This window comes from Nothobranchius furzeri, chromosome 10, assembly GCF_043380555.1.
Source record: "Nothobranchius furzeri strain GRZ-AD chromosome 10, NfurGRZ-RIMD1, whole genome shotgun sequence".
In the NCBI taxonomy this organism is placed as follows: Eukaryota; Metazoa; Chordata; class Actinopteri; order Cyprinodontiformes; family Nothobranchiidae; genus Nothobranchius; species Nothobranchius furzeri.
In genome coordinates this window covers 62617254-62628528 of record NC_091750.1, presented here as the reverse complement: position 1 = coordinate 62628528, position 11275 = coordinate 62617254, and the positions used below count along the sequence as shown (strand labels likewise).

General features: G+C 41.5%; 2 protein-coding genes across 2 annotated transcripts; one reads left to right on the top strand and one right to left on the bottom strand.

Moving 5' to 3' along the window:
* Nucleotides 1-938: 938 nt before the first annotated feature.
* smad9 (SMAD family member 9) lies at nucleotides 939-6978 on the top strand. Its single transcript, XM_015968326.3, has 7 exons — nucleotides 939-1351; nucleotides 3057-3272; nucleotides 3352-3612; nucleotides 3696-3806; nucleotides 3883-4104; nucleotides 4185-4441; nucleotides 6394-6978. Exons 1-7 carry the CDS (start codon nucleotides 1156-1158, stop codon nucleotides 6535-6537), a joined length of 1407 nt encoding a protein of 468 aa, XP_015823812.3. The 5' UTR covers nucleotides 939-1155; the 3' UTR covers nucleotides 6538-6978.
* Nucleotides 6979-7396: 418 nt separating this feature from the next.
* rfxap (regulatory factor X-associated protein) lies at nucleotides 7397-10700 on the bottom strand. The gene is made up of 3 exons (XM_015968327.3): nucleotides 10045-10700; nucleotides 9024-9134; nucleotides 7397-7777 (listed from the first exon to the last, which is right to left on the bottom strand). The coding sequence occupies exons 1-3, from the start codon at nucleotides 10465-10467 to the stop codon at nucleotides 7670-7672; spliced, it is 642 nt and encodes a 213-aa protein (XP_015823813.1). The 5' UTR covers nucleotides 10468-10700; the 3' UTR covers nucleotides 7397-7669.
* Between the last annotated feature and the right edge of the window lie 575 nt (nucleotides 10701-11275).

Sequence of the window (11275 nt, the reverse complement as noted above, 5' to 3'; positions counted from 1 at the left end):
TCAGGAGCTAGTGCTTCTCACATTTCCAACACAAACAAGGTACGACCCATGAGAGCGTAGTGATTGAACTTATTCTAACATTTTTTCTTATCTATGTAAAAAGCTTTTCAAAAGTCAGTTTCAGCTGCAGAAAAACATAATTATAAAGATGCATAATGAGCAAAAGGAGGGCGTCTGCTGGCAGGAGGGAAGTGATGATGTGCAAAAGTATGTTTTCTTTGAGCATAAACTACATTTAAGGAAGATAAACAAGTTCTAAACTTCAATTTGTGTCTTGAACCTTTCCTGCATGAGTATTTAGGAAATCAAGAGGTGGTTTTTGATGATACTTTTGAACCTCTTTCCAGGTATTTGGGTAATATTTAGTCCAGTAAGACACAAACACAAGCCCTGTGTCTGTCTCCCTCCCTGTCTCCCCCTCCTGCTCTGTGATGTGTTCTGGCCAGACAGTATGGCTCCTGGGCGTCAGTGGCATGATCATAGAAACAGAGGCCAGAAAGGACATTCCTCATTGTTGGGGAATGAGCTTGGCCATCTTGGCCTGCACTTTTTGACGCAAGTTTTGTTTTGCATTTCATTTTCCCCTTAGAGAAAAATAATGTTGTTCAGCATGTGAGGGGGTTGGGTGGGGGGGCGATCTTATGCAGGCGCTCTGTGTATTCCTCCTGCTTGCTGTAGATTCTGGTTCTGAGGTGTTTAGTCTCATCTCTTCAGGTCTGACCTCAAGGTCTTTCTGCTATCCAACCTCCCATCCCACCGTTCCCCAGTGTATTTGTTGAGGTTAATAGTGTCTCATGTCTTTTGCCAGATGACTGAAACTTGACCCGGATTCCTGGCGATGTGAGGAGTACCCATCCCTGCAGGAGGCTCTGAAATCCCAAGCCGCTGATCCCTTCTGTGCCAACACAGAGAAAGGATTTAGGGTTTGCACAGCTCTGGCTGGAGTTCAACTCCCTCGCCAGAGCTGCTCGGAAGTTACAGCGGAATACAAAAGGAAGAGGAAAAAAACTTTACACAAAGCCATCAAGCTTTTTCTTTGCTTCTTCTTAGTGGTGGCTACTCATCGGTTGCCTCTTCACCCCTGTCCCCAAGGGAACTATTATCTCTTTAACCAGACCTATCAGCTCATTTAGCCACCTGTTTACTCATCTCAAAATGAACTCCTCCACCTCCATCACGTCGTTGTTCTCCTTCACCAGTCCGGCGGTGAAGCGCCTGCTCGGTTGGAAGCAAGGTGATGAGGAGGAGAAGTGGGCAGAGAAGGCTGTGGATTCTTTAGTGAAAAAACTAAAGAAGAAGAAGGGTGCGATGGAGGAGCTGGAGCGGGCCCTCAGCTGTCCTGGGCAGCCCAGTGAGTGTGTTTACATGATTACCCTAACATAAGGGAGTGCGGTGTTCAGAAGGGTATTCCATTTTTGTGTGTTTTATGATTTTAATTTAAACTTGGGATATTTGTAAGTTAATGGAAGACTTCCAAATTTATGAAATATTGTAATCAAACTACTGCTCTAGAAACAAATAGTATCCAGATGCTTTTTGACCCTGAACAAAATGAAGTGGACATAGAAAATAAAGTTGTTTCCATTTTTATGTGAATTTGACTTTAAAAAGCAACATTTAGTTAGATAGAATATTTAGATGTGAGTGAATTATTAGGGATTTTATCTCAAAGGTTTTTATTAGATCAAATACCACCTAAAATAACAGACTCCCATATTCATCAAAATGGTTTCTTTTTGTTTTTATTTCTCCTAACTTCTCTGATTACAGATTCCTGTATATCCATTTTAATTCAAAGTTGTTTGCCACATTGAAAACTTGTTTTCCTGGCCTTGTGTAGCTAAAAGGAGAAGATTTTTTTTTGTATAGCAGGAGCTCTTGCCACCTGGATAAGGGAGTCAAAGGCAAAGTAAGACTTCGAGTGTGTGGTACACGCGTGTGCAAATAATTGCTGAATTGAGACAGGGAGCATTGCGTTATAGACCATAATGCATGCCGGGATGCTGGTCGCTGTAATACTTAAAAAAAAAAAACCTTTAACAACTTTCAAACAACCAAACAATCATCTGAAATAAATTTACATTTGTTGCTGCTTTGTGTAAAAGTTTCAGAGCATCAACTAATCGTCCTAAAATGAACTATTTCATTAGAAAATACATATTTTCAGAAATGTAACTTGAGCCTTTTGTCTTACAGCAATGGATTGTGGGTAATACCCTTCACCCAAGTCTGCATCAATGACTCAAGGGTGCAAAAGGGGCGTGACCAACTTCCGCATTTGAGAGGGCACCCTATGCACTAGCACCCCTGGTCATGATTTTCCAATAGGGCACAAGCGTGGAAGTGCGAGTATTGGGATTGGGCCATGTACTCTCTGGCAATTGAGCACTCCTTCAAACAACAATAGATTTAAAGCCACACTAGATCAGATTCCCTACTTCTCCCTCCTACTGGTTGAAAGTGGAATTACAACGGTCGTAAACAACTCTGCCGCAGCCTGCTGTGGCACTAACAATGAGCTAACACTAAAATGGGCCAACTGATACTAAATAAGCCACTAAGTAAAAAGATCCACATTGTTGGACCAAAAATGTCCTTACTCACAAGTTCAGTAGCAACAAAGCCAGGTCACCATCAGTCTGTGACTTCATAGTATCCTTCAGATCCCTCAAACTAATGTAGGCCACACCGATGTTCACTCTGGTTTTAGCTCTTTGCTTTACCTTAAAAGACATTACTCTTACTTTTACTTCCAGACTCGGCCATGATGCCAACGGAAGAGCAATATTTTCTTTTTTTTTCTTGATGGTCAGCAAACTGAAAAAGCTAACTGCCAGCATTTATATTAGCAACGGTCAATGTAAACAGCCATAAAGCAGGTAGAGAGCTCCCCCTAGTGCACCTACCTGTGCCACAAAAGTGTTACGCTGTTCAGTGAACACTTGGTCTAGTTTCTGCTTCAAGAATCACTGAAACCAGTTTGAAAGCAGTAGCTTAAAGTGATAAAAACTCTTAAGTGTTGCTTTAAAGTTTTGTTGATGATTTTGATGCCTCAGGTAAATGTGTTACCATTCCACGATCACTGGACGGAAGGCTGCAGGTGTCCCATAGGAAGGGTCTGCCCCATGTGATCTACTGCAGGGTGTGGCGCTGGCCAGACCTCCAGTCCCACCATGAGCTGAAGGCCCTCGAATGCTGCGAGTTTCCCTTCGGCTCCAAGCAGAAAGACATCTGCGTCAATCCCTACCACTACAGACGAGTAGAGACTCCAGGTATTTAGATATTATTTCTAAATTTCTTATGTTTTGTTCTTGAGTCTTAAGTTTTTATTTATTGTCTCCCGTTCTTTAGTGCTTCCACCAGTTCTTGTTCCACGTCACAGTGAGTACAACCCGCAGCACAGTTTACTGGCCAAGTTTAGAAGTGCCTCCTTGAACAACGAGCCACTGATGCCCCAGAACGCCACCTACCCAGACTCCTTCCCTCCACTGCCCTGCTCCTCCTTCTCCTCTTCATCACCGGCTTCATCCCTCGCCCAGTCGCCCACCTCGCAGAGTTTCCCCAACTCCCCCAGCAGCTCTGCAGAGCCTGGTAGTCCATATCACGTAACAGGTAAGAATCAAAGGTTCAAGATGTGTTGATTTGGACGCTGATGAATGTGTGTCCTTTACTTTTTATGTGATTTGCTTTTCCAGCTGAGACTCCTCCTCCTCCCTACAGCATGATGGAGACTAATTCCCAAGATGACGTTAAGCCAAACAACCCCACAGAAACTACTAAACTTACATTTTCTGCTCCACACAGAGGTACTCAGAGGTACTTTACCCTTGCAAGGCTGATGTATTACATTTTTCTTCACCTTTAAGACTCTCTTGCCTTTAGATTTACGACCCGTGTGCTATGAAGAGCCAGAGTACTGGTGCTCCGTAGCCTACTATGAGCTCAACAACCGGGTTGGAGAGACTTTCCATGCCTCGTCCCGTAGCGTCTTGGTGGACGGCTTCACAGACCCATCCAACAACAAGAATCGATTCTGCCTTGGCCTGCTTTCCAACGTCAACCGCAACTCCACCATCGAGCACACTCGCAGGCACATAGGCAAAGGTGGGCAACACAGACTGATCGTAATACCATCCTGGATTGTTTGCAGACTTCAACAATGGCATCTGATGTTCTGTTTTCAGGGTTACATCTGTACTACGTGGGCGGGGAGGTGTACGCAGAGTGTCTGAGTGACAGCAGCATCTTCGTCCAGAGTCGTAACTGTAATTTCCAGCACGGCTTCCACACCACCACTGTCTGTAAGATCCCCAGTGGCTGCAGCCTCAAGATTTTCAACAACCAATTGTTTGCTCAGCTTCTCGCTCAGTCTGTCAATCACGGGTTCGAGGTCGTCTATGAGCTAACCAAGATGTGCACCATCCGCATGAGCTTTGTCAAGGTACCAGGGCATTTATTTGTGATTGATGTACAGGAAGTGTAATCTTAAGACTCATAAGTCACAGAGTGAGCTTTTGTGTTCTATGAAAATTTCTCAGAAGTTATCATATATGTAGGCCACTTCCTAAACCGCCCTTTTTCAGAAAAAAATGTTAGTTCTGCTGCCACCTTAACAGCTCCAGTGTCCAAACTTTCAGTTGCAGCTTTATTTTATAATTCTTTACTTTATTAAGTTTGCATAAGCATAAACATCACCAGCTACATGTCTAGTAAGCCCCAATCCACCCTTCCACCCTTACCCTCTGCCTCTCAGAAATTAAAAAATGGTTCACCTCCAACTTCCTTAAACTTAATGAATGTAAAACTGAACTTCTCCTGGTCGGTACCAAGTCCAACATTGCCAAAATTGACAGCTTCTCCATAACCATTGACAACACCACGGTTACTCCCGCCCCTCAGGTTAAGAGACTGGGTGTCATCCTCGACAGCTCTCTCTCATTTCAGGCTCATGTCAATAACATAACTCGGTCTGCATACTTTCACCTCCGATCTATAAATCATCTCCGCCCCTCCCTTACGTCTTAACGCTACAGCCATCATAGTCAATAGCCTTGTTACCTCCCGCCTTGATTACTGTAATTCACTTCTGTATGGTCTCCCTAGCAAACTCACTCATAAACTCCCAACTTGTTCAGAATTCAGCAGCACGTATTATTAGTAGAACTGACACTTTCCACCACATCACCCCGGTCCTCCAGCAGCTTCAGTGGCTTTCCATAAAATTCAGGTCCATTTTCAAAATTCTACTCCATACATTCAAAGCCATCCATTCCATATCCCCTCCATACATTGCCAGCCTCATTACCATTGTTACACTTTTACGTCCCTTGGCCTCGCTAGGAGCACGATGTGATTTAGGGAGTAAAGATGATTTTGCACCGGAATGAAACAACTTTTTAAACTCTCTCAAGGAAATTTATTAACATAAACGAAGCTCTTGGCAGAAAAGGGAAACAAAAGGGTCATCCAAGTACTGGGAATTAATAAACAAAAGGAATTTCTAACTAATAAAACGTTTTTTTATAAACAGAAGGCGCAGCGAAAAGGGGCTGGAATAAAGCTACATGGATAAACACAAAATCTGCACCAAAAGGGTGAGAAAAGTCTCAGTAGACGAGGACACACAGCTACTATTATTATTAATATAACCAAAAATACCACTCAGGTAGCAAAACAAGGACCACTCCAGGTGTCAAACGAAGACTTTAACGCCTATAGTGCAAAGAGAGCTAGAGAGGAGAGTATAAACACCTTCGTGTCAACGCCCATCTGTAACCTCTCCTAGAATGACAGGCAGAGCTCCCTTTTAACAGGGAGGCACCATTAGTCTGACAGCCCGCTGCTGTGCAGGCAGAGTACCGAGGGCCTCTTGTGGCCACAAGGTGATAGTGTCTGTCACATACACCATGCCGTTCTCTCAGATCTTCCTCCTCCATCCATCTGGTAATTCCCTCATTCCACCTCAGCACCATGGGTAGTAGGGCTTTCAGCTGCTCTGCTCCCCGTCTCTGGAACTCTCTCCCTCCTGACATTAGAAACACCGATAGCTTCAACCTCTTCAAAACCAAACTCAAAACCCATTTGTTCCGAAACGCTTACTGTTTGTGATTTAATCAATTTTATTCTGTTTACTTGTCCTTTAGTTGTTTTATCTGTATTTTTATTGTGTACTGCATTCCTTCTCCTGTAAAGTGACCGTGGGTGACCTGAAAGGCCCTTTTAAATAAAATATATTATCAGCACTTCAGGTGAAACCAGGGGTCATGCCCTACAGAAATTTAATATTTCTGCCACAATAATTGATGTAACGTGAAAATGTCAGCACGAGTATAACTTCACATAAACTTGATATCTTCCAAACATCTGAGATGTATGGCTGTTGCTGTTCTGCAGGGCTGGGGGGCTGAATACCACCGTCAGGATGTGACCAGCACCCCTTGCTGGATTGAAGTCCATCTGCATGGACCGCTACAGTGGCTGGACAAGGTGCTCACACAGATGGGTTCCCCACACAACCCCATCTCTTCAGTATCATAACATGAATCGTGTCTCTCGGTCTCACACAGGTAGTCGTTGATTCTGTATGTTTCGCTCTATTTTCTGTCTCACTCTAATGAGGCATCTCACAAAAATGACAAATGTAGCATTTTGTCCTTTTAAGCTTTAAAAATTGTCATTTAATTTCATTATGATGAAGCCTTGATCTTTAATTTAGTTTCTATTGAGACGTGGAACTGCACATTACATAAAAATGGGATATATTTGGAGGTACTTAAATGTTACATATTAGTGTTTTGTGCTGTATTTCTATATGCTGACCAATGTTTGAATGTACTGGTTGCTTTGAACCTTTTTTGTTACTTTAATCATTAGATTTGTCATTTGTTTAAACAATGTGTTTGAATCATGTTTTTCATAAATTGAATGTTTAAAGCTGCTCTTTTTCTCTCTTTCAAAAATAAAGCTTGGCTCATTTGGTCACTGACTTTTTTTTAACCTCAGCAAAAACCAAAACCTTCTCAGTGACCTAGAGGTAGTGTCTGTCCTGGGAGATCCGGTTTCCCATCCGGTCGGGTCATACCAAAGACTTTAAAAATGGGACCCCGCTTGACATTCAGCTTTAAGGGTTTGGATTGGTTGGTTAAACCACCAAATAGTTCCTGAGCACAGCCGCTGCTGCAGCTCACCTTCTCCACGGGAATGGATCACATTTCACCAGCGTGAGATGATGACTAATGTGAACTTTAAAACACACATTTCACCAAAAGAAGTTTCAAAAGAAAAACACAGATTTTCTGTACCTAACCTGAAGTTTACTTAGCTGACAGTATGACCGCTGACTGTCACAAGTAAAAATGTAGCACTCAACTATAAATAAGGATAAGAAAACCAGAGGTTCACAAGAAAACTCTAATCTGATGCAGAATCACACAGAAAAGCACAGGATCAACAAAACAACATACAAACATCACACCTGGGTAACAATCCAGGAAATAAAAAGACTAATTTCAGTAAATAGGATGACTTCAACAATGTGATTATATGTGGAGAGAAATTTTGGGGTGTACTGTAATTTCCTTAGCAGATGAAGGTTAACGTGCAGTGAAGAGAAATGTCCATCTATGCATCAAGTGCTGTTGTCTTTCCAAGTGTATGCAACACCAACGGTTCAGCAGCCCTGGAACTGCTGCTGGGAATGGATGCGGCTCTGTGAGGCCAACAGCTGCTGCTGCTGCTGCTGCAGAAACCGGATCACCTCCGGGCTCCTCAGCAGAGACTGGAAACACAAACGTATCGCATTTCAGAGAAGAAACATCGAGTCTGTCAACACATCAGTACATTTAAATGTGTGTTAGTTAATAATAAATCTATTGCTATGTTTTGCTTTTTTCTAGTCAATGAAAACAACTCCTCTGTAATAAATGGTAACTGTATTTATATACTACATGTTAACTAAACTGCTAAAAAAAAGTACCTCTGATGTATCAAACAACTTGTAACAGTTGATTAGCTTTGGTTCCTCTTTCTTCAGAAGAGCAATTGTTTCCAGATCTATACTTTTCTATTTCTTTTTTGAAAAAGAGAAAAACAACAGGAACAGGTGCAGGAATACTACAGAATTGTCACCCTGAGCCCTCTTCCTACCAGGAGCGTTTCAGATGCAAAAAAGCAGCTAAAGCGTTCCATGCAGCTGGTCCTACCAGTTCACAAAATCACAGAAGAACTGCAAGATCACGAGTGATTTCAGCAGTTCGTACAATAACAAAGAGAAAGACAGCAGCATGCACCTAAAAAGGTCTGTTTTATTTTATGTTCTCTACCTCAGCTACAGAGGGTTTCAAAGGTAATAGCATTCTTTTTTTTACTAGACAAGCACCTGAAATCTGAGTGTGACTTTTATTTTGAAAGTTTTCTGATGTTTTACATTGTTCTTGTGTTAGACTCCGTCTGTCCAATCTGAACTGCAGAGTTCTGGAAGCGTAGCACATAAAAATAGACTTGAAGCTGAAGCAACGCGCCTCTATGCTTCTGAGATGCTTCCAAAACATCATGCATCGCACCCGTCAACTACAACAGCGGCTAATGGCTGCAGACTATCTTTCGTAGGTGTTACACTTCTCTTATGCATCTGGTGGAAAGGCCTGGTCAAAGTGTGAAAACAGAAAAATGCAGAAAACTAAGATTTCTAAGAACCAAGATTTAATGTATTAAAAAAAATTCTAATAAAGGAAAAAAATGAAACACTGTCTTCAAAATAGCTGCAAGATTCATTTATCTTATGTCTGAATTTGGCATCGTTATAGGTTGAGGTATATAGACAGGTATAGGTTTCCAAGCACCTTTCATTATCACTACTTCCTGGTCTCATGTTAAAAACTACATGTTTAAAACATTTTCAAGCATTTCACATCTCTAAAATTATCCTAGAAGGCTTAATATCGCATTTCTTTCTTCTAGTGTTATTGAATGTTTTAATGCCCCTATTTTGATGTTTTTGTCTGATTGCACATTCAATGACTTACCAGTCTTTTCTGGTTGAGGACCTGCTCAATAAGTGAAGGTCTGGCAGGACGGTCTCCCATGGCACCCATGCGCTGCTTGTTCACTGACACAGGCCGCTCTTCTGAATTCTCCTGAACAGACACAAAAGGCAATCAACAGAAAAAATGTTAAAACTGTTTGGAAAAACATTAAATTAACTGTATTTACAAAATGATTCCCAGCCATGTGAGCCTTAATGAGTTATTTCACACACCAAATAACCACTGTATTCTTTTAAAAAGTGCTTCTCCCCCTTGTGTGTCTAGATTTGAACTATGTTAACATGTTAAGAAGAACGGTAAGTCGATATCAGTTAGTGTTTCTTCATTTTACACACATGTAATAAAACGTGGGACGACAGGTGTACAAGTCAGAGGCTCAAACGCCACAAGACTCAAGTGACAGTCATGCAGAAGGCAGTGATGATGAAAAGCACTCAGAAATGAGTAAAAATGAAAAAAATAAAATAAATAACTAAGAGCAGCAGACACCAAAGAAGCTTTGAAAGACCAAATCCCAGTATAATTAAGGATAAAACCAAATGACCTATCCGAGGAGTACTCACATACAATATGGAAGAATGTAAATTGAAAGCTGGGAAAACAGTAATTTTATTTCTTTATAAATAAATTACTAGGACATATGGAAGTGAGAGTATATTTCAAAGTAATTGAAAACAGAATCTGACCTTCACAAAAGAAATCATGTGATGACTTTGGAATAACTTTTTAACAAGTACCCATAAAACAGTGGATTAGGTCCAAAAACTATAATAATAATAATAATAATAATAATAATAATAATAATAATATCCCTTTACATCCCTTGTTTACATTGCAGATCATAAAATATGTTGCTCAGTCAAAACATCTAGTAAAGAGTGTTACTGTAAGACCAAATCAACAAAACCGGTGGCTAAATTATAGAAATATGCATGGTGGTTAAAGTGATGTTTATCAAGATGGATTTAGGTGCAAGTAATTTAAAGCACTTTTGTCTTACATCGAGTTTTCCGCTGGACATGGCCTGGTCACTTTTCTTCCTCTTGTATTTGTCTTTATACATTTTGTTGCGGTGTTTTTTACACATCCATGGCTTTCTCTGCTTAGCCACCTGCGTCGTTGTCTCCGTGCATCCCTCATACGTGCACTGCTTGGGGGCGCTGTCCCCCTCCGAGGTCTCCTCGTCGTTCAGCTCCTCCGGGCTGGCAGCGCTGTCTCTGGGATCCGAAGGGTCCAGAACGTCGCTCTCCTCGTCCGCATCATCCAAGCCATGAGAGGAGACGTTGTTCTCTGCTTCGTGCGGTGTTACCACATTTCTGCTGTCGACAACTCCGCTTTTGTTAACATAGTACCTCTGTCCATCTTTAGTGAATAGAAGGGTCGAGTCTTTGTCTTTTGCTGCTGAACTGTCCTCTTCACTCATGCCTGTAGTCAGCGAACACAAAGCGAGCGGCTGACAGCTAACAAGCTAACTGTTAGCTTTATGGTTAGCTCTTGCTAAATAGCATGATTAACTCAAAAATGTTTGAGACACTATTCTGTATTTGATTTCCCACATTTTAACGTTATATCGAATAAGATTTAAAACCGAGAATTGCTAATATATGTAGCTGGCGTCAGATGTCTCGTCTAGAACCAGCAGCCGAGAACTACTGGTGGATGTCGTCATTTCCGGATGAAACCGGAAACAAAAACAAAACAATAAAAAAATAAAGGTAGTAAAATCGAACAGAAATACATAGGTCAGATAAATGCAGGACTACCAACACACACGCGCGCGCGCGCACACACACACACACACACACACACACATATATTAAAATCAATATATATTACAATCATTGCATTGGCTCCCCGTATGTTTCAGGATCAATTTTAAGGTTCTTCTAATGGTTTTTAAGTGTCTTAACGGTGGGCATTCTTATCTCTCAGAACTGTTTTTACCATATGAACCCTCACAGCCTCTGCGCTCCTCTGGCAGGCGTCTCCTGGTCATCCCTAAAGTCAGGACACACACTCACGGCGAGGCATCCTTCCAGTGTTATGGCCCTCACCTCTGGAATGAGCTGCCAGAGGACCTCAGGGCCGCAGAGAACGTTCATGTTTTTAAGTCCAGGCTCAAGACCCATCTTTTTAGGTTAGCTTTTATCTAAATATTTACTACAGTTTTATTCCTCGTTTTACATGATTATATTTTATTACTTACTTTGCATGTTTTATATGATTATATT